Genomic DNA, 24335 nt, shown 5'->3' on the forward strand with positions numbered 1-24335 from the left:
ATTATCTGGATACCAGATAAATGGTTCTCTACTGTATGCATGAAAAAAAGAGTTGCTGACTTAGCTCTCCGCAATTAAGTCTTGTTAAAGTCATTGGTACATGATTTGTTGAAATTGATCCATACTTCCGTTTCGACTTAAGACATCCTTGAAATTTTTTTTTAAAAATATACGAAGACTAAACGAATAATTGATATCACGTTGCTAGTTTACGAGCTTGTTGCCAACCGTGGAAAAATACTCATTAAAAACAGCAAGATACAATATCAATTCCAACTATCGAGAGTACGAGTTTCCCCACTCCTGAACGGATGTCACTCGATAACGACATGTGACGTCATTGCATTCAACTCCACACGAAAGAAGAGGAAGATTTCACCCGCCCCCAGTGTAAGGGGGCGGGTGGAATAGGAGTGTTAAGAGGTAACGTTGAAGAGGGAGGAAAATAAAGCATGTTCAGCTACGCTTCAGGCAGATGGTAGTTTGATAAGAGGGGATGGAATTCAAGCTGAAAGAAAAACTTACCTTCGCACTCGCGGAAAAATTAGGTAATTTTGAGTTTGGCCGTCGATCGCAGTAAAATTCGGGAGTTTTTCAAATCAATTCCGGAGGGCGGGAGAATAACTCAAAATTCAGGAGACTCCCGCAAAATGCGGGAGAGTTGGCACGTCTGCAATTGGCATCTGCCTAATTTAAGTGAAGGTTTATTACTTTAAAAAATCTTAAATTATCTATTTATTTTTAACCAATTATTCAGTTAAAATTCTTATCTGAATAACTCAAAGAAGGTAGGGAGACTAAAGATTTTTTAAAGACTAAAGTAGTATATGTATATACTCCTTAGCATACATGTAATATACCACAGACAATGTGTTTAAATTTGCTGCTTGGAAGTTATGAATAGTTATTTTTTTTAAACTTTAATATAAAGATATAAAATCATAATATGAAAAAGGGAAATACTCACTTTCCTGAACTGCATCACCAAATTCATCAGATGAGATGTGGCAGATTGAGAACTAGATGACAAAGTAGATGATGACTGCATTAAATCATCTATAGTTATCTTCTTTCTTAAATTCTGATACAATTGTTTCTGTCTTTGTGTTAAAGGGCAGTATACAAGTATTTCAATCTAAGAAATAAAAATATAACAAAAATTTAATAATAAAAATCTATTATTCCAAATTTTTAACTTATTTTGATCAGAAAATTAAGAGTAGAAAAACCTTATGATTTGAAATCGTACCTTATCAGAGAGTTCATTTTCCACATCTTTTTTCACTCTTCGCAGCATAAAGGGTTTCAATATTTTATGCAGTCTTGAAAGATGTTCTGAAATTTAACAATAAAAGAAATGCTGAAACATTAGTACAAAAAATGCGACAATAGTTAAGATTACCTTAGGATAATTTCTTTTCGATTTTATGTTCATTTTAAGATTCAAAATATATTTTCAGCATTAAAACAATATGTAGTTTAAAAGATTGGTTTACAGTAAGGAGTCAGTCAGATTATCAGTAAGTATTGCCATCAAATATTTTTGTAGAAGAACTCCATAAAATTCAATAGCTGCTTTTGAAAGTCATATATGTAAAAAAAACAAAAAAAAACAGACTTTGTGTTTTTAACAATTGTTTTTTAACATACCAAAGAGGTTTAATTCATTCAATTAAAAATATATACATATATTAAATAGTAATATAATTTGATTTAAATCAAACTGTGGTATTACAGAAAAACAACAACATTTATTCACATTTTAAATAAACAAAAGAAAGTATTGATTAGTAAAACTTACTTTCATCTATCATAGACTTATTCTCAGCATGACTTTCTATGTCTTTAGAAAACCATTCATTGAATTCTTCATGTGAATCAAACAGTGTAGGCATTATAAAATGCAACAATGCCCAAAGCTGTTAAAATTAATAAATGAACTAAGGAAAAAATTTTACATCATTATATCAATTAGCCGAAAAAAGTTTTTTTTTTACTTACTTCAGCCATGCTATTTTGAATAGGAGTACCGGTTAAAAGCAGTCTATTTCGACAGTTAAATCCTAAAAGAATTTTCCAGCGAACACTGAAAGGTAAGAGTTGGGAAATAAACATTTAAACCAAAAAAATATAATACTTAAAATTTAAAACGATGGAAAAATTACTTAAAGGTCACATTTATGTTTGGTAATTTGGTGTTTTAAATTCTATATAATCATAATTCCCTAGATAGAGTTTGCAGGTTGCAATAAGTAATATTGTATATTTAAATGAATTAATACAATTTAGTACATAAAAGGCCTAATTGAATAGTGGGGAAATTTTACTTCTGTTTATTTCAGGCACAAGTGTGGGAGAAAAACAAAAAGTCTGACAATACTTATCAACTCAAATCATGAAAAAATAAACAAATCATTTATAGGGTTATTTTTTTCTTCAGTATGTTTATTGATATTCAAACAAACTGTTAAGTTTTATACATAAAAATTTTGATTTATTCCATAAAAGTCAGAGCTCTAGAACCTATTACATGTAGTATTTTGATAATCTAATGAACGTAGCAGAAATAAGCAGGATAAATTTTAAAATAAGACTAACTTTACTTTTTTAATAAATGGAGTTAAGACTTACACTTATATAAGGTATATATATATGTAGGTATTTATATAAATATGTAGGATCATAACACATCATTAGTTATTCAAAGGATTAGCCAATTATATTTCAAGAATATATTGCATTAGGTACCCTAACGTGATATAAATTTTGATTGCGTAGTACTAAAAACTAGTTTAATCTTGGCAAAAACTAGATCCCTCCTACCTTCAAATACGCATGAGTAGAATTTATGATATATCGTATAATAAAGATTTACATATTAATGAGATTCTACAGTAAGCAAGAAATGTAAAATTCACAGTCAAATTAATACAGATTAGCAGATAAATGATTTTTTTCATACAACTACAGGGTGGCCACTCAAATCAGGTTTCAAATTTCCCTGATTTTTCCAGTAATAATCTTAAAATTTCCAGGTCAGCGTGTTTTTTCTCTCTCATTAAGTGCAGGTGGGTACAAGAAAAGTGTCAATATTATAAAGTATTTTATTTAAAATGTTATTTTTTAAATGTATCATCTTGAATAGATGTGAAGAAAATAATATGTTTAGCTTGCAAAATTAGCTTGTACTTTTAATGAATAAAAAATATTTTAAAGTGATAGTTTTGTAGTTATTGCACAAAATGTACCAAATAGCAAATACAGTGATCCAAATTTTTTTAAAATTGCGTTTTTCCGGTTGGAATGGATAGATCTATGTGTTTATACAATTTTCCATCTTGTAAAAGTTAGTTAAAAAATCACAACTAATTTTAACTATGCAAGATATATTAACAACAATGTAAATAAAACTCATATTTCAGCAATATTTTCTTAAATTTAATAATTTTCTAGTAATTCTGCTAAATTCTAGTTTGGCAGGGTAATAATGGAAATAATTTTAATGCAAGCAAAGTATAACTAAGTTGATGATATTTCAACTGTTTGAAGATAAATTTCAGTCTAAATAAAGTGGGTATAACGGATGGTAAAATAATTCAAATTAAGAAAAATTCCAGCTTTTCTTTAAAATTCCCTAATTTTTTCATGTTTTTAATCAAATTTCCCTGACTTTTCCAGTATAAAAAAAAAAAAAAAATTCCCTGATAATTCCAGGTGGGTGCCACCCTGAATTACTAAGAAACTATATCAAAAACATAAGTTTACCTAGATGTACTTTTGATAGCTTGAGCCTCATCCAAGACCATGTATTGCCACTTGATACGTTGGAAATACTTCACATCTTGCACTACTAGCTGGTAACTTGTAATTAAGACATGGAATGAGGCATTTTCTGTGTGCAGATCTTTTTGACTCCAGAATTTTCTTAAAATTTTACGATCATTGGTGTTACCCCAATAGGGCAGAACCTTTTATAAAGAAAATAGTTAAGGCTTATTAAGAGTTTTAATTTGAATCTTATGGTTAAATTTTTTTTAAAACATGCAGATTCAAAAGTTTTATTAAATATAAAAAGCAGTATTTTTTAAGAAAATTGCACAAAAAAAAAAAAAAAAAAAAAAAAAAAATACAGCTGTAAAAATTATCCTTGAAGATAAATTTTTCCTTTTAGCTTTTTTAAAATGTTCTCAAAAACAGATTTAAGACATGTCTCAATAAAACAATTCGTAATAACATTGTTAATGTAAAGTATTTACTTTTTAATTAATAATAAAACACTGATAATATCAACCTTGATTAATTAATTTTAATAACATTAATTTACATCTATTATCTTGAAACTAAATAAACCAGAATTTAATATGAAACTAAAATTATAATAATTTATTATGAATGTAGAAACTGTTTTAAAAATGATTTTACAGTATTTTAATATTATCATAAAATTGCAGTACAATAGCAACAGTTATATCTTTTGATATCTGCAATCAAAACAAATGTATATTAACTCGAAACAACTAATTTTAAAATTGAAAAATAAAATGTCAAAATTTTTAAATATAAAATAAATTTGATCACTCACATTGATTAGTCTACTACAATCATAAAATTTAAATCTTCAAATTCAAGGAAGAGAAGGTAAAGGATAAAAACCATTCCCTACCTTAAATTTAGGAACGAATTTTGCAAATTCCTGTTGCCAATTATGCAATGTAGAAGCTGGAGCTATTACCAGAAATGGACCCCATATCCCTTGAGCCTATAAAAAGAAAGAGCATCAAAAAGTAATCAATAGAAGCAAAAGCTGTAGATATATTTGAATCAGATAATATTATTTGGTTTCTAACATTTCATTGATAGATTTAGGATATACATATAAATTTTTTGAATTGAAAAAATTTCTTTTTTTTTAAATTATATATTACTTTATTTATTCAATCAGACGGAATTTTTTAAAATCGCATGTAATATCACATACAACATTTTACTATCAAACCATTATTTTTATTAATAATTAAATTTCTAAAGGGACATAAATCTCAATCATAAGATGACGGATATACTACTAATCACATTCAAAATTTACACTAAGCAAAAAAAAAATTATGTGACCCAGATAATAATTAATTTTTAAACACAAATTTTTAGAATTATAGATCACTTTTTAAACTAAGCACTGCACAAAAATGAAATATGATTATTACACAAAACCTGACCTTAACTTACTTTAATTAATGTTGCTAGAAAAGCTATTGTCTGCACAGTTTTCCCAAGTCCCATTTCATCAGCTAAGATACCATTGATACCCTTATCATACAAACTGTAGAGCCAATTCATTCCCTAAATTAGAAAACATAAAATTTCATTAACTGCAAGAATTTTCCAGGATTGTTAATGATTTGGTTTTAAATTTATCTTTCAAAACTTACTTTTAGCTGATAAGTTTTCAGTTTTCCAACAAGCATGGGAGGCTGAGGATGATCTACCTCATTGTCAAAAGCAGGGTTAGTAAGATTAAAATTTTCTTCCACTGAAAGGAAACAAGAGATTTTAACATATATATAAAAGTAGTATTTTGGTTTCATAACCACAGCACATAAATATATGTATAAAGAGGGAGTAACCTTTTAATTGATTTGTAAATTCAGGGGTCTGTCTTAGTTTGCCTGAAAGGTATCTATTTTGTGAAAATTTAGACGTAATTTGTGAAAATTAAAATTTATATTAAAAAATCAAAATGGTAAAAATATGAAACTATAGCTTCTTACGGCATACAAAAATAAAACTTTAAGGAAAAGTATTTTGTGAAACTACCGTTTTCCCTAATGTTGAATTTTTGAAGGTAGACAGACACCTGAACTTGGACAACTCTGTACGAAATTTGTCTGACATAAGTAATGTAATATTATTAAGTTTTTTCATTGAATAACAAAGTGAAGAAGTGTTTTTTTTGTGAAAGAAAACCAGGTGGTACAGGGGAAAATTTAGGAACTTTCGCTAATGGCCCGTTGAAGCATTTTAACAGTGGCTACTTCTCCTATGATAGAAAATTTCAAATGATTGAAAAAAAACTGCTGACATTAATCCAATCTTAATGATTAGAAGGAGGGACTTAAATATGTTAATTAATTAGTGCAAACAATATTTTAAGTTAGGAAATCAGACACAAAAACCCACTTTCTCTGAATAAACACCCCCCCCCCCGAGTGTTTCAGATTTCTGACCCCCAAAATAAAGGGCGTAATCGGGAAATAGGGTCCCCATAATTTGGTCAGGAGAGCGATCCAAAGATTGAACCCCTTAATGTTAATTTTACTTTCTGCGTATTTCGCCATATCTCGAGAACTTTTTAAGCAAACTAAAACATGTTTGCACACTATTATAAAATTCATTTGGCCAAAGACAATTCCATGTAAAAAATAAATTTTGAATTATAAGGTATACAATTTTTTACATCATCTTAAAAGATGTAATTTATATGACAAAGCACAAAAATTGAAGGAAATCGGACGAATAGTTTCTGAGTAATCAACTATCCAACAAAAAAGTTGTATTTTTAAAATTCTATTTCTCAGGAATTATTCAACAGATTTCAATCAAATTTTGTACTTTCTCAATCAAAACTACATCCTTTAAAATGATATATCTTAAATTCATTAAGATTTAAAATTGTGTGCAAAAATATTTCAATTCGCTTAAAATGTTCTCATAATAAGGTGAAATACACAAACAATAAAAGCAACATTAATTGGTCCAAACTTTGGAATGCTCTCCTGACCAAACTATGGGGACCCAATTTTAGAGCTCAGAAATCTGAAAAAAAGTATGCTTTATCAGAGAAAGTGCCTCTGCTTTAGTAACTTAAAATATCGTCTGCCCTAATTAATTAGCATATTTGAGGTTACCTTGAACCATTAAGATTGAGTCTTAGAATGCGAAGATCTGATCATTAAATTGAAAGTTATTTAGGGTGGTCCGTTTTTTTTCAACGCACTATATATACTAAAAATAAAAGCGAAAACAAAAAAATTAGAAAGAAAATTATTATTGGAAAAAGGGAAGATTTCCTTTAATTGAAATATGATCATATAATAATTTAAATTTTTTTCTATCATAAACCGAATATAATAAAAATATAATGTTTTAATACTAAAGCAAAAGTAACTGGGGCAAAAACTAAAAGTGTAATTTTTGTACAAAAATCTAGTTTTAAACTAAATAAAAATACATAGCCAGTAATCACTCATGTGAAAGGGGCAAAAAAGTCAAAAGTAGAATACATACATTCATTAAGTATATCAACATTCTCTTTTTTTGTTGGAGGCATAACAGAATCAAATGCAGTAGTCTAGAAGAAATTAACATATATAATAATAAAAATGGATATAAATTTTTTTATAAACAATTTGCAAGAAAGTAATTTTTTGGGGTTAAAAAAAATTTAGCATACAATTGTCAAAATTTTAGGTTGCAAGTAAAAATCTGAGAATTTAAAAAAAGAAAAAAAATAGGTACAATGTAATGGTAAAACAGTGTGAAAGAAAAACATATATTTCTTCTTAGTATCAGGTTTTAAATAGAAAATTTTTAATTTTAATTCATAAATACATTTTCTAGAATGAGTAATTTTGAAGATTTTAGTTGTAGTTTTTTTCTAATTAATTTTATAGTTAAAAAAATTCTTTTGAGAAACAATAGATTTTAAATAAGTTCAAAACAAATTTTACAACTTAAAGAAATGGTTTGATTGATCAGTCATTAATTTGCTTGAAAAACATTTAAATTTACATAATGCTCAAAATAATTAAACAAATAATAATAATAAAAAAATACCTTGTCCACATGTGATTTATATGCAGCACTTGCATTTCTTAAAGCAAGAGATTTCATTTCTTCAGAATCTAACAAAAAACAGACAAATGACTGAATTAGAATAACATTTTCTGAAATAATAATGAGATTTTGCCAGTCTTTGTAAAAATTAACAAAATTGATTAACACAAATTTAAGCTTTTTGTTAAAAGCAAAATTTTTTCTCAACAAAAATTAGTTAAACACAGTTAAAATCACAGGTCCCATAAAAACAACTGATTATTCACATAAGCCAGAAACATTGGAGCCATAATTCCACAGGCCTGGGCATTGTTAATAGAACATGTTTACTTAAATATAAATTTTCATCCCTCATGTGTATAAAATACCAAATTTATATAAATTTCCTCTTCAGAAAAAGAATCAAGTTGTCAACATAAAATTTAAAAACAGTTTTGGTTGAAAGATCAAAACCATTTCTACATTTTGTGCTAACATTTATGAGCAGAATACTAACTTCTAATGACAAATTCTTATATTTTCACGAATAAGCATGTCGTCATCTTTGACCAAGTTTAATAGTGGCTGCTTATTTTAGCCTAAATGGCACACGGAAAATTGTTCAACTAATATTAACAATCAATGAAAAGTAAAGAGTTTGATTATTGTGATGCCATAATAGGCATTACATATTTCCTAGCTTTTAAAATTTTCCTTCATTTCATAAATTTAATTTTTTTTTAATCATTCATAATCTAATTTTAATTCAATTAAACCAACTGTCTAATTTCCATTACATTTCATAAAAAGCAAATATAAATATTTTTTTCTTCTCTTTTTAACAATCAATGTAACAGTTAACTTTTTAATTCAATACAAATGTAAAACTAATTGATTCACTTTCGCGACTAAATCAAACATCAAAATATATTTATAACACTTTATTTTTCTCACTACAAAAATGCTTCAGTGGCAGGGTTATATTAATTCTCACGGTCTTTTAGGCGATTAGCCTTAGCCAAACTATTTAAAATGTAATATTAATTTAAAGGAGTTGGCTTTGTTTTTGGCTATTGTATCTTTCGATAAATCGCTAACCGTGTATCTCTTTCCATGCTCCTAACTGTTTGTTGGTAACAATTCACTCACTTTTTAATGCTTTACGTTAGGACTAGGGTGGGGGGCTTTGCCACTCAGCCTGACCATTACGAAATTCTTGATGAGAGGAAAATCTTCACATTTCAGGAGCATTTTATTTTAATAACTATATACGGCCATATTGTTTCTAATAAAATTTACAAAATAATAAAGTGATGATTTTTTTAAAAATGATTTAGTTCAATTATCTCCTATAAAATATAACTCAGTCGTAAGAAAGGCAAGCGTAACTGTTGTGGCCAAAATATGCTTAAATACTACAGTGATGTTACTTCCAATATAAAATTAGACTAACTACAATCACAATTATAAAGATGCTCAGGGTGATGATTCCATTGACTTCTGTCTTGCACAAGTAAATAAAACAATAAAAGGCTTGCAACAAACAATTTCTAATAGAATTAAAAATCATATTTATACGAAACAAAAGAAACTTTACAATAATACAGTAGAAGATCTGTATAACACAAACTCTGAAACCTGACGCTTTGCATTACTTAAGAATTTTGTGTTAGATAGATCATTTCACAAATCATAAAACTAAGCTACTAAACATGTCAATTTATCTGGAACAGATTAATATAAATGATTTAAAATAATATATAATTGCAAATAGTTTAGAACACAAAGATATACACTTATGTATTTATTATTTACAGAATAAAAGTAAAATTATCAATATTTAACATTAAAACTAAAAACCAAAAATTTTATCAAGTTCGGAGGAAGAAATTGGAAAGTTAATATTGTTTATGGAGAATTGCGTTATATAGATCTTCTACTGTATCCTGTTTTGTTGTTAAAATAATAAGAAAAGAATAACAACTAATCAATAAATAAACAAAGTAGATAAGCAGAAATTTAACAGAATTATGCAGATTTATAACTATACCAATAGGATGCTTTTGCAAATATGTTTAAAATTTTGATTACTTACTATATTCATCATCACTTTTCAAAATCGAAGTTGAAGGTACATCAGAATCAACTTTTGGTTCATCTAGTTGCATAAGAATCTGCTCCTCTTGGGCATCTTTCAAAGAGGAAGACATTTTTCGGCTCATAAAATGAGCATATAATTCGGTTTGGGTGATTAAAAAATTGAGCTTCCTCTGCTGCCTCTTAGCCTAACAACAAATTTGAGAATTAAAATTTTTTTACAACGATAATAATTTTTATATCAACAGAAATTGGAAAGGACTACAAAACAAGAGTATACCTCTCTGAGTTCGATATCAAGACGTAACTGCTCTTGAGCTTCTTTTTCAGCTCTTTTGCGATGTTCTTTTTCCACTTTATCATAGCGTTTCCAATACAGCATCATTTCTTTAGTGAGGCGGCGAGCACGGGCCGGGACATCTTTAACAAGTTTTTGGGAAACTAAGACTGATTTTCTTACTTCCCTTTGGCAAGCTTGGGCTAGCTAAAAATATGAATAATAAAAAAGATGTTTATAAGAACTTGCTTTTTTTTAAAAATGAATAATAGTTATGGAAATAAATGATACTTAGATTTTAATGTTTATAATAATACTAAGAAGTTTCATAGACAATGATCTTTTATAGAATAAGAATTAAATAGTAATAAATTTAAACACAAACCTTTTTTGCGGTAGATAGTGTTTCTTTATGTGTAGTAAACATCTGTTTCTGGGCCTAAAAGGAAAAAAAAACAGTAAAAACTAAGTTAGTAGATTTGATTACTTTGGATAATCAAAGTTAATTGGTGAAAAACAGTTTAAGCTTGTTTATAGAAGTAAGAATTTAGATTTTATGTGAATTAGTTTTTTCATACTAATTTGTATAAACACCATTGATTTTGTCTGCTAAAAGCAGGGTGTCAACTAATATAGTATAAAACAAATGATAAAAATTATGCGTATTGCATTTAAAATAATTTTAAATACTGAATATAAAAGATAAATAATATATATATATATATATATTTTATTATCATGCAATGTTTTCGCACACTTACTTTCAATAAAATATAACGCTTAGATAACAAAACTTAAGTAATGATACTCTATAGCAAATGATTTGATGCATAAACTAATATTAAAAACTGCTTACTTTTATAAAAAAAACTTAGCTTAAGAGAAATATACTTGAACGTGCATTGGGATATAGGCAAATAATAAAACAAGTGTAGAATTTATGACACTATCAGAGTAAATAGCTCAACTTAAGGAAAAAATTCATTTTTCTTTTTGAAATTAAGATAATTAAAAAAACAAAAACAAACATACCCTAGCAATTTCTTTCTTTCCTATAGAAACATATAGCCTTTTTCTTTTCATATTCATGACAGCTTCATGAGAAACAGAATTTTTTTTCTTTGAGTGCTGTTTTTGAACAGGAGTATCACCAGTATCTTCACTTTTACGCCCCTTTGCTTCTGCTTTTTTATTGTTTGTTATGACATCCTAGTGATTAACATTATATTTAAAATAAAGAAAGTATAATATACAACAATAAAGGAATTAAAAGCAATAAACTACCACTTGTTAGAAAATAAGAATAAAAAAAAATGGTATCTATATACAAAAAATTTAGAATTTCAAAAAATTATTTTATTAGACTACTATAATAAATGTAAATATGATTCAGACAATTGGAAAGTAGGATTCATACAATTAGAAAGTACAATTTAAATATTTAAAATTTAATCATAACAAGGCATATGATTAAAATAAGGTTTCAGAGAATTTCTAACATTTAGAATTTATCAACTCACAGAATTCATTCTAGATCTTAAAAAGGAAAGGGTGCTAGGAACTGTAAAGGGCTTCTATCAAAAAATTCACAAATATTTGCATAGCTTTTAAAGAGACCAAAATTATACTAAGTTCGTAATTTTATCATGAAAAAAATTTTTTTTTTTTAAAAGATAAAAAGTGTAAATAAAAAATAACTCCTCAGTTAATTCACACATTCTATAAATAGGTTTTAAAATGAGCATAATTCTCAAATTTCAAAAATGTTGTGTATCGTAATAATAACTTTAGAAAAATATTGGGATTTTAAAAACAATACTGAACTGAATGAAAAAACGATAAGTAATTATTAGGTTGCCATAACATCAGATTACATTGGAATTGAAAAAATCACGAAGAAACAGACAATAAAAGACAAATAGTTGCCAAAAAAATAAAATAAAATGATAGATCTATCTAAATTAAACAAGTCAAAAAGTGACACCATAAATTGAGCAACTCGATTGTCGTAATAGCATTGTATAAAAATTATCAGAATAAGAAAATAACAAGTGGAAATGACGTGAATTTATGATGGATTTGTCGTGAATCAAATGTGTCACAAAGTGATTACTTCGAAATTCATATGTCGTAATAATGTATTAAAAATATCAGAGTTTAAAAAACGACACGCAAAAGGCGGTAATATGATCACCAAATAACATTAACTATGATGGAATTGTGTCGCTCTCCCATGATACCCAGAATAAAAAAGAACTAGAAGAAAACTAAAGCTTATTTTACAACGTATGATACCAAATGAGTCAAAGATCTTTGAGAAAAAGATAAATAAGTAATATCTTTGAGTACTTTTCACTGAAATTTAAGACTTCTTAAAAATTTTGATCATGACATAAATCCAAAACTTGTTTCAAGATCTATTGAAAATGAGAGTAGTCAGAAATATTCAATAATTTTTAAGATTCCCAGTCATTTTTTATGATCTATATGAATGAATTAAATAATAATTTATACTTTTGTTACTAAAATTTTTTAGATCAGGTACTATTAAGTTAAAGACTTACTGATTCTTCTTTTACAGACTTGCTCCCTTCAGTCTTTTTCTTTAATTTTGCTAAAGAAAATAAAAATTGTAGATAGGCATTAAATTCTACGCACATGTATTTTTTTTCAATTTAGTCATTTTAAAAAAGTTTTTTCTTTTTTGGATGATAAACTGTTTTATGAAGGTAGAAACATGAGTGAAAATTCATCTATATCTTTAAATATGCTCACTAAGTTCTACCATCATGCTATTTTAGTACATTTTTTATAATATGTCAGTTATATTGCTATATCATTCTTCTTTCTAAAAAATAAAATTTAAAAGATATTTTGTTTTCAGTCTTACATACTATGCAAGGTTATAATCGAACAAGTAAATTTTTAGTTATTTCATTATAAAATATCGAGAATTAGATACTTACTAAAGAGAATAGAGAAGTAAAAAAAATATCCACATCATATAACACTTAGCTAAGCCTAACCATAGATCCACTTTACTCCATCCCAGAATATAATTAATAATAAATAGAATTTTGAAATTTATTCTTAAATTTACATGTAGATCTTTAGATGTCCCTCTATCATTTCAAACTAAAATTAATATTTTTTGTCAGTAATTAATGATATTAAAAGAAAGTTCATCAACAGCTTAAACTGACATACTGTATAAATTTATCATAAACAAATAGTTCATAGACATTAAATTTTTTTTATCAGTTTCTAAAACTGAAATAAAAATGTTTGAGTAATCCCAGTAAACGTCTCGAAAAATATTAAACATATTATCTCAATTAAAAAGGAGAAAATATATGTTTTTTTTTTTTAAACATATACCACCTGACTCTATTTCAGAGAAAGACACATTTTCAAACATTCAATAAAGAGTGGAACATAAAAGGGAATTTTGTTAATTTGGCAAATATGGACATCCAAGTAAATAATTTATAAGTACCATTGCTAATTAAACACAATTTTTTACCTTTTCGTTTTTCATTTTTCTTTTCCTTCAGTTTTTTGGAACCTAGAACAAGTTTTTGATGTTCATAAAACTTATCACAATTTGATAAAAGACCAGATCCATAGTATTGATATTGTCGAAGCTAGGAGGAAAAAAAAACCCATTTTAAATTATTTTAAGCAATCACTTATTATACTTTAATGCAAAAAATTATTGTCTACGCAATGGGAACTGGCTTAAGTATAACAATACAATGAGATTAGCTTTAGAAGATTATAATGTAAAAGTTTTTTTTTTTTTTTTTTAAATTAATATAAATGGGAATATTTTTTCTAGCTAACTCTAGCAATTGCTTTTGTTCATTTTTATATTTATGTGTTTTTAGGATTGGACACAGAAATTTTTTTTATTCTGTAACAAAAAAAAAAAAAAAAGCTAAAGTAAAATCAACTGATTAGTCAAATTATAGATTTATTATTTCCAAATTTTATGCTCAGTTTAAAAATTTTTCAATTTAGGGATTAGTGAAATTTCATTTATTATTATATATCGCTTATGTTAAATATGTCATTCATTGCCATTAATACTATTTTTTTTCTTCTTTTTTTGATTTCTTTCAACTACATAAAGGAGAGAGAATATGCTTTTTGATGAGCAACATAACAGACACTGCAAACACAGATTATGAAGTACAGCTTAAGATGGAACCACCTAATACAAATACTTTTAAGAACTAATATTTGCAGATATATCACATTCATCGCCATTTTTGTTTTGTTAATTTTTAAAAAATTTCTCAATATTTTTTCTAAAGAAAACACACACAATTTTCTCAGATGCAGCAGAAAAAATGGATACATAGTTCTAATATGTCTTTTCAATTAATTCAGTTAAAGGTAATATTAAGCACACGCAAAGAAACATTAATTAGTATTCATTAAAAAACATCCCACTTAATTCCTAACATTAGCTACTTTAAAGCAGGGTTCGCGATTTTTTTGATTTTTTTAAAAAAAATCAAAAGAATCAGATTTTTTTGATTTAAATCGGATTTTTTTTATTTAAATCAGATTTTTATTCAAATACGCTGTAAGAACTTTAATTTATGATTAAAAAAAATTATAAATGTTAAATCAAATTAACTTAATATTAAAACTATATTGTAACAATATTTTAGAAGCTCTAACTAAAATAATTTTTCATTATAATGCATGGCTTTGAATGCATAGCAACCATTTTGAAACAAATGCATGATTAAAATTTAAAGACTAGATGAAATAGAGAATTTAAAGAATGCTTCAGGGGTCTGTCTGGGTTTTTCTGAGAGGTACCTTTCTTGTGAAAATTAAAAATTATATTAAAAAGTCCACACAAATATAGCAAAAATATGGATTTATTGTTTCTTACGAGACACAAAAATAAAATTTTAAGAAAAAGTATTTTGTGTGATTATTCTATCATTTTTCCTAAAGTTGAATTTGTAAAGGTACCGGCTTGGACTATTAAACTATTAAAACAAAGTTTCAGTTAGCAAACCATAACTTTAATTTAAAATTGTGATTTCTTTTTTTTTTCCTCTTGATTTTTAAAATGACAAAATAAATATAGCAGACTGTGTTTATAAATGTAGTCATTCATCAAAAAATAAATATTTAATCTATATATTTTTATATTAAAATATTCATTTTTAATTCTATATCAAAATAGATAAGTTAAGCTAAAAAAAAAAAAAAAAAAAATTAGAAATTCTATGTATTCATTGGAATTTTTTTTCGCAAAATTTCTTTATAGAAAATCAGATAATGTCAAAGATACTGTAAACATATTATGACAAAAAAATACCAATTAATAACCCTACTGCATCAAATAGACTTCGAAAGAGTTTGAAAGGGAAGAATGACCCTATATAAGGAAAAAAAACATCTGAATTCATCAGCCCCTTTTTTTTTTCTTTTTCTGTTTTTGGCGTATTAGGGTAATTTCTTTTTAATATAACCTCAAGCTTCAGAAATATACATTTTCCACCAATAAAATATGATGTAGATTTTAATTCACGCTTTTTCATTCAAAAGGTAGAATTTTAATTAACATTATTGTATTATTTTTTGAAAAAAATTCATGTTTATTAATTACTTTCTACAGCTATGCAAGTCTATATTAAGACAGTATTAAATGTTTACTTTAATCTGTACTTTCAATCTCAAGAATCAAAATATTTTTAAAAATGTAATTACAAATGTGTTGGAATTTAACACACACCAAGAAAGTAATTTCGTTAACTAAAATTAATTAATGCAGCAATTTATTTAAATTAAATTTTAATGCTAAGAAAAGAAAACAATAAAAGTATCAAAAATTTAAAACATTGTTTTTAAACTTTTAAAATCAATACATATAGATAAAAAAAATTAGTTGATTTAAATCAATGATTTTTTTAAAAAAATCATTTGATTTAAATCAATGATTTTTTAAAAAAAAATCATTTGATTTAAATCATGATTTAAATCGTGATTTAAATCAACGAACCCTGCTTTAAAGATATAAGTAATGCCCATTTTATATATTTCAATGAGAGAGAAAAATCATTTTTTTATTACACAAATGTATTTTGATAGTAAATACAAATAAAAAGATAGTGTCCCCAATCCAAAATAAAAGAAATCTAAAAGAAAAACAGAAATATTTTAACAAAATTGAACAACTAAAACTATTTGGTATTAAAAAATAGTTTAGTTTTGCAATAAAGGAAAAATAGTAATTTAGAAATAAATTTTACACTTATTCTATACTATTGTTTAATCAAAATTCTTTCATTGCACATTATATTTTTGCTATTTTAAGTTTATGCCTTAAATCCAGAATATTGTCAGATTATGAATTTTGAATAATATACTGTACAATGTATGAAACGCATCTAAGACTTTTTATTAGCAAATTTTTACCACTTATCTTTTAATTGATTTAAAGAAAAATGTGCACTTTTAGTTTTATCATCAGTACCTCTAAATATGTTTAAAAAATGAGACTGTTTCGAAAAACTTTGAATTATTTACTTTCGAAAGGCTATATTTTTTGCTTTCACTACGCCAAATGTATTAAAAAGTAAGACAAATTTTCTATATTTTTTAAAATGAATTTAATAGCAAGTCATTGATTAAAATAATGACACACAAAAGAATTTTACTTATCAAACTACCCATTATATTTCTTTTAATTTCTTAATTTAGTAACTACAAAATAGCATACTGCAAAGAAAGTAAATATTCAAATAAGAATAGAAAAGTCATGAGCATTTCCCGAACTTTTAATGTGTGAGAAAGGCATCTTTTGAAACTAATTCTGCAGGAAAAAAAATTATTTCTGCAGAAAAAAAACCCAACATTTCTTACTTCAATATTCTTTATTTTTCATTATTTTCAAATGAGAATAGAAAAATTACAAGTATTTCTTTCCCTTTAGAGCCATGAGAAAGGCATCTTTTTAATAGCAATCTGGTTTTAGTCATTTGATCTAAAATAATGACACACAGAAAATTTTTTACTTTTCAAACTACCCATTATTATATTTCTTTTAATTTCTTAATTTAGTAACTATAAAATGGCATACTGCAATCAAATTACCATAAATTCTGAAAACTTCAGTAATTATTGATTACCCCTCTATAAAATATTTTGAAAAAAGTTTTGTAGTTGACAATCCTGGATCTGTGGTAAGTGCAGTAAAATTTGTCCGGATTTTATTAAACTTGTTACATTTTTGTCAATAATTCAAACACCAAACTATGTTTCTAAACATATACTATTTCTAAACAAACGGAAATATTGCAATAATTTAAAACTTAGTTTTAAAACTAATGTGCATTATGATGAGCTGAAGGTTTGATCACATTTCCACCAATGAAACTTACATCTGTATTTTTGTGAAACGTATCTTGAGCTGATTTTTGAAGCTTATGAAGTTTCAACATATCCCTAAGATCTTCTTCAGTGATTGAGCCACTACTGTCATCACTATCAGATGAATCACTAAGCAAAATGTCCTAATAAAGAAAAAATATTATTAAGAAATAGCAATTATTAAAATATTACCATGCATATATGTTAATACTACAAACCTTTAGCCACATTCTATTTTTCTTAACTTTGCTGAAATTATACAATCTGAGTCTATCACATCTCCTCTCTAAGAAAAACAAAAAGAAAATATACATAATATTAAAGAGTATTTCAACATGTAAATGTCCACAAACAGATATTTTATTATAGATGTGAATCTTTCATAATAAAAATATTTGAAGTTTTATCCAAACAGAGAGATTGGTAAAAAAAAAAAAAAAAAAAAAAAACCTGACAAACAGAGGAACAAAAGAAAAAAAGATAACACAGATTAAAATTACACTATAATAATTATATCAGCTACAATAAGACTAATTTCATATAACTTTTCAAACGAATGCAGGGGCATACATTTTTTGGGTTTTCTGCGACTAAACTCTCTAGCACACATATCTTTCTGCAAGATAATTTCATAGTAACAAATAGGGAATTTACCAATTTAAAGTAAGAGTAGTGCAGGGTTTAAAAAAATTTATTCAGATAAAATAAAATCCTTTATAACTTTTTAAATCGATTATATAATATTTTTTATTATAATACTATGGGCAATATGCTTGTATTTTGTAGGAGGAAAACACACCAAATTATTTCTTTTTTTGCACTTTTAAAGTCATCATAACGTTAAAAAAAATTAATTAAAAATCGTGAAATTCGTAGTAGTAACAACTGGGAGGAAAAAACTGAGGGCTAAATCATATGAATCAGGGTTTTCAAAAAGGAGGTACTAAATACATATTTCCTTTCTAAATTCCATTGTTGCAATAATTAATATTGTATTAAAAATATTGGACTATATATTTACAAGAAAATTAATAGCAAAAATTGACAAAAAAAAATTGATAGGATCATTGCATTAAAAATTAAATATTCAAATGCGCAATTTGAATTTACCAAATTGTCAGAAATATGTCGGGATATTGAATTTACCATATTGTCAGAAATATTTCGGGATATTAAAAAAGTATGTGCAACTCATCAACAATTGCCAAAAATACGATTGAAACAACACACGAAATTACAATACTACCGGCAAAAATGAAGCTTGTCAATAAGAGATTATTTAAATGCGTGACTCAAATTTTACGTGTAGAAATAATAACAACTGAGAAATTACCAGAATTAAAATCACTTGGAAATTGGTAGCACTAGCAATAAAAAGTTGAAAAATTGACGCAGAAAAAAGAATGAAATCGTCACATTAAAAATAAATAATCAAATAAGTGATTTGACTTTTGCATAGAATTAAAATTGTTTTTTTTTTTTTTTTTTTAAATTGAAAAATATTTTTTTTGTTGTTGATAAGATGAGAAAATTCATTTCAATAACTGTCGAATTAACGATTAAAACACCATATCGAATGTACAAGAGATTCAAACTTATGTCATAATATGGGTATTTTTTAAAAAAAAATTGGGAGAAGGAGGATTGATCATGCACTTGGTTGGGAAGACCCTACTACCAGACCCAAAGGTCAAACACTTCAAATGTCCGCTAATGAGTCGTGAGGCAACAGTTTGATCGGATTTGTCTCCCTTAAAATCTTAACTCTTGGAAGTTGATGGAATAGTCAGATCTCTATTTTGATAGATTGATCACTTCATGAAATTGAACAGTAGAAAATATTCATAGTACTGTTGTATTAAAGAAAATAACCAGCATCAAATAGTTAACATTCTCTCAGACTAATATTTAACTAAAATTTGTTGAGTTTCCATCAAGTTTAAAAACGAGTCAAACAATTTTAAAGAAGGGTTTCAATTATCTTGAAACAAAAACAGCAAATATAATGCTTAATTTTTTTTTTGTACATAAGTCATTTTGAACATAAGTGAATGAACCCTCAAATCAACATTTAAAAATTCTATAAGATTACAATATTGTTGGTTGAAATCGATAATTTTTATATTTAGCTGAATCAATAATTGTGAAATTAAAATCTCCACTCAAGGAATTGTGACTGAATATGTTGAAAATAATGAATAAGCCTATGAAATTGGAAATTTTGCTACTGTTATTGCATTTTTAACAGTGGCCATTTTCTCAAAAATTAATAATTTTTATATTTAGCTGAATTAATAAACGTGAAACCAAAAACTCCTCCTTTTACAATTTGTGACTGAATATGCTGAAAATAATAAATAAGCCTAGGAAATAGGAAATTTTGCTACTGTCTAGTTGTTACATTTTTGTTATTTTGCCCAACTGGGTACGACCCTTGAATTTATCAACATAGAATAAATACACAATTGAGTTCTTTTTTTGTAAAATGGCTGAATTGTCAAAGAGTTTGAAATAATGAATCCTGCGGGTAAGGTTATTGGTCTAAACCATGTCCTAAGTTTAAGCTATTTGTAGAAAATAGGATGTTCTATAGACACACAAAAATCAAGAATAAAAAGCTAAAGATCAGGAAAAAAAAAAAAATTCTTAAGAAAAATCAAAGATATGAGGACAATGATAAATTCAGCAAGAATGTTTAATACATTAATGCGGTACACAATCAAATTTATTGAAAATTAAACACTGAATGACATACATGAAAAAAAAAGCAAACAAAATCTGAAAATTTATTTATAAAATCACAGTGAAGATAAATTTACGATTATAGTAGATTCTTCAATTTCTATCTAAAAAAGAACTAAAGTTTTCTAACTAGACATCAACAAAATAATGATAAAGTCAAAATTTACCCTGTCTATAATTAAACTTCTCCTTAAAAATGTCTTCATCCAACTCAAAATCAGAGCGACTAAAGTCATCCGCATTGTCAGCATCACTACTAAAAGATTTAAATATATATACATACAACAATGCAAAATAAGTGATGAATATTAACAATTACTATAAGTAGTTCGAAACTATAATTACCTAGCAGACTCACTGAAGACATTTTGAATGTAATCTAGAAAGGGTTCCAACCGAACAGCATTTTCTAATCTTTGAAGATGCAATGGTTTTGCAAGTAAGCCATGATCATTATTTATGGAGGCCTCTGTTTCAGCCCTACTAGCCATACCTAAAAAGTCAGAGGTTCATTACCATTGAAATTTAGTAATAAACTTGGTAATACTTTACACAAATTTTTATCATCATGATAAAGATCACAAGTCAAATTGGCCTTACATAACTTACTATATTTCAGGCAATTTATTGACATAATTAAACTCTTTGAAATCTTGTATTGATTCTTTGGGGGGACTCAAGAGTTTTCTTCCACTTTGATTTGAATTTCTCTGCAAACAAGCAAACCTACCATGATGAACATCTTAGACTAGATTGGCTCATGTATAGTTTCAGATGTTAACCAGCTTAAAAATGAGGAATCATTGAATTTTATTACTAAAGATTGTGAGTGAGTCTATAGTGACAGTAATAGTACAGAAGATTGCAGGAACAGCGATATTTACATTATAACCCCTTTCCTTGAGACTACACTTAAGCAATGCAACCTTGATTCTGTCTTTAGTAGTCAGTCAACTGCAATTAATGTAGGGCTTAATCTTGTCCTACGAAAGTGATTTTTTTAAATTATGGATTTTATCGAACATCTAAGTGGCTGGTCTTCTGCGAGAGACAAAACCAGTATTTCTATTCTACACTAACTAAGGACTCTCTCCAATTCCCCTCCAATGGATCCTACCACAAATGAATATCCCAGGTACTGAGGTAGTGGATAGATTAGCGAAAGAAGAGAGATTCATAATCATGCAATTTTAAAATCAAACATTGAGATTTGTATTCACACAGTTATAAATTAAACAAGGAAATTCATATTCCCCTGCTTTTAAAACCAAATATCGAGAGTCATATTATATTTCTTTAACATATTATTAAAAAATTAACCAATCATAACTTCATATGTCTCTTACATATAGCAATTATTAACTTAAACATTATATTACAGTATTTTCACTACAGCACGAGAATCTAGCATATTTTCTTCTTTTCTCACATTAAAAAATGATTAACGCGAGAAGTAAGCGCACTCTATCAATCAATTTCAAAATGACGAATCTCGCGAATTTTGGAAAAAATTTCGTCTTTCACCATTTTAAATAAAATCCGTTTCACTTTTCTTCCTTGATCTTTCATCATTTTCAACATTGGTCCTTGTTATCTAGCTTCCCTATTTACCAGCATTGTTCAGAACAGGTGCAAACAGCAGAACACCATCCACCCCTAACCAGAGAACCCCTTTCAGAACACATTTCTCTGCAACCACGTGTTTACTGTCGGTAAAGTTTATTCATGTAAGACGCTAACATTTTTTGTGCATGAATGTAAGATGGACAAATACCTTGTTAAGGAAACATCTTCTACTCCATAACGGACAAATGAAAATTAAACAAATGTCGGTAGAAACAATCAAAACGAAACAAATACGGATATTTTTCAGCTAAATAAAAAATCAGTTGAGAAAAAAAAATGAGTCCTTTATTATAAGTTATTTAAAGTCAGCACTATTTTTATTTTTCAGCTCTTAATGAATTACCAAACTCTCTCATCGACAATTTACAGCAATTTGTAAAAATTAAAGGCTGTGAAAACTATGCTATGCTGGAAGACATAGCATGAAGTATGAACATCGAAATAACTTCCAACGAACTTCTCTATTCTATAACAGAAATAATTGAAAAGCCTAAGCTGGCAGATGTAGAGGATAAGTCAGCATCTGTTGCAAGGTCATTTAGCACCCAAAACCGATTTAGGACAAAATTTCGTAACAGATTGACTGATAAGCATTTGAGCAACCTAATGTGAATAGCTGATGAAAAAGTAGATATGGAACATTTTCCACATGATGATGCAGCAAAAATATTCAATATTTTAAAAAAGCTATTCAAAGATGCTAAAAATGAAATTATAATTAAAGAAATATTTTTTTTCAAGTCTATTTGTGTTTTTTTAATTTTTAGAAATCTCCCCCTGTTTTTGAGAAAGGGTGAGAAATTCTCTTCCATTTTTTTTCTGTAATGAAAACACACACTCTTTTATAATGATTTTAAAATAAAATGAAACATTGAGATTTGAGTTGACACAGTTTTTAAATTAAATGTCTATATTCATATTTACATGATTTAAAAATCGTTCAATATTTTTACAAAACATTAATAACATTCTTTCTTCTAATTATTTAAAAAGTGTCTTTGAACATATTTTTCGATTTCTATTTTCAGTTTTTTACCTAACTTATGCCTATACTATAAATCAAGATAGAGTTCTATTAAAATGAATTTAAAAAAAAATCAGTGATTTTTAAACAAATTTTACCAAAAGGAGTTTGGGACAAAAGAATTGAAACTAATTATAAAAGTTAATCAAAGCGGGGATATTTCCGTATCGTGATCTGTCCAGCCAACTACAATCGCCAAGATGCCAAATAGATTTTAAACTTGCAAATTTAAAAAAAAAAAACATGTAGATGTTTGCCGGGGGTGGCTATGAGTTATACCTGTAGCGTTGGTCCCTTTCTGTGATGTTTTTTTAAGTTTCTCATTGGCCACTGCCCGGAAGTTTCAAAGACTTGGTGATTATTCTGCCACAGATCGCGATACGGAAATCTCCCCCTGCAAGTTACAAATCTTGGCATAGATACTGATACTATCCTTAATTTAAACACATTAACATATTACAGCATACAGAAAATATGTACTAACTATAAATATCTTTGAAATGATAAATTATTACGGATTTATCTGCCTAGTTAGTTTCCTAAAATTGTCAAGCAGCATTTACATAATAGTTTAGGACACATATTCTGTTAGTCTCACTTCAATATGAGCTCCTGTTTTAAATAATTAATATCACCAGTCAATTAAAAAAAAATTGCCTACTTTAATTTTAATTATCATAAAACTATTATTTGCTTTCCTTTTAAATATGAACATACATATTTAATTTTTTATTTTAAAAACCCAAGAAGTTTAGATAAATAACTTAAAATAAACGTTAATAAAAAAATCGTAATATGTAACTAATATAATTTTTTCTTTTATTGTAACGAATTCAACTGTAAAGAATAAGTTCAAAATTATTTGATGTGTATCTAAATTTAGAATTATAGTAGTTTCTCTGTGAATGTCACCAAATTCAATCGCCGCATTCTTATAATAATCCATTTAATATTTATAGCTAATGACATTTTGTAATCATTGGGTTTGAGGGTTTAACAAATATTTTATATTTTAGGTCGAACTGCACAAGATAAAATTCATTCTTAAATAAATTGTTTATTATCACTTGTAGCTACAATGTTTACAAATCTCTAATATTTACTTTCGATAAACTATGCAAAATACATAAGCATAAAATTAAATATGAATCTGTCAGAAGACTTATTATACTTAAATTTTAGAGTTCAAAGTGATTATTTTTTATAAACATACATTGTTTGAGAAAACAGAGCGATAAAATCGATTCTTTTGCATGCGAAATAGTTTTAGGCCTATTAATATTTCGAAACCTACAGAGCAGACGAATCAGTCAAGTAAAGAGAAGATTTAAACCAAAACAAACTTTGTTTATGCAATTT

General features: G+C 26.8%; 1 protein-coding gene across 5 annotated transcripts in view; it reads right to left on the minus strand.

Moving 5' to 3' along the window:
- Ino80 (chromatin-remodeling ATPase INO80) overlaps window positions 1-24335 on the minus strand; it is a 56596-nt gene that overhangs the window by 31945 nt on the left and 316 nt on the right. For 2 of the 5 annotated variants that reach the window (XM_087159871.1, XM_087159868.1), the window contains exons 2-21: window positions 20672-20819; window positions 20494-20582; window positions 17803-17870; window positions 17596-17727; window positions 13710-13830; window positions 12751-12800; window positions 11219-11395; window positions 10572-10625; window positions 10190-10393; window positions 9908-10097; window positions 7834-7901; window positions 7285-7348; window positions 5430-5530; window positions 5227-5340; window positions 4664-4759; window positions 3766-3968; window positions 2002-2086; window positions 1802-1919; window positions 1250-1335; window positions 968-1135 (exon numbers count right to left, since the gene is read on the minus strand). In XM_087159871.1, the coding sequence (XP_087015997.1) occupies window positions 968-1135; window positions 1250-1335; window positions 1802-1919; window positions 2002-2086; window positions 3766-3968; window positions 4664-4759; window positions 5227-5340; window positions 5430-5530; window positions 7285-7348; window positions 7834-7901; window positions 9908-10097; window positions 10190-10393; window positions 10572-10625; window positions 11219-11395; window positions 12751-12800; window positions 13710-13830; window positions 17596-17727; window positions 17803-17870; window positions 20494-20582; window positions 20672-20817 (2334 nt within the window). In that variant the 5' untranslated portion in view covers window positions 20818-20819. Of the gene's footprint in view, window positions 1-967; window positions 1136-1249; window positions 1336-1801; window positions 1920-2001; window positions 2087-3765; window positions 3969-4663; window positions 4760-5226; window positions 5341-5429; window positions 5531-7284; window positions 7349-7833; window positions 7902-9907; window positions 10098-10189; window positions 10394-10571; window positions 10626-11218; window positions 11396-12750; window positions 12801-13709; window positions 13831-17595; window positions 17728-17802; window positions 17871-20493; window positions 20583-20671; window positions 20820-24189; window positions 24312-24335 lie in introns of those variants that run through there. The other 3 variants (XM_087159873.1, XM_087159870.1, XM_087159869.1) reach the window with 2 other exon arrangements.

Source organism: Parasteatoda tepidariorum, chromosome 3, assembly GCF_982258835.1.
Source record: "Parasteatoda tepidariorum strain Cologne lab strain chromosome 3, Ptep-v5.0, whole genome shotgun sequence".
Classification (NCBI taxonomy): Eukaryota; Metazoa; Arthropoda; class Arachnida; order Araneae; family Theridiidae; genus Parasteatoda; species Parasteatoda tepidariorum.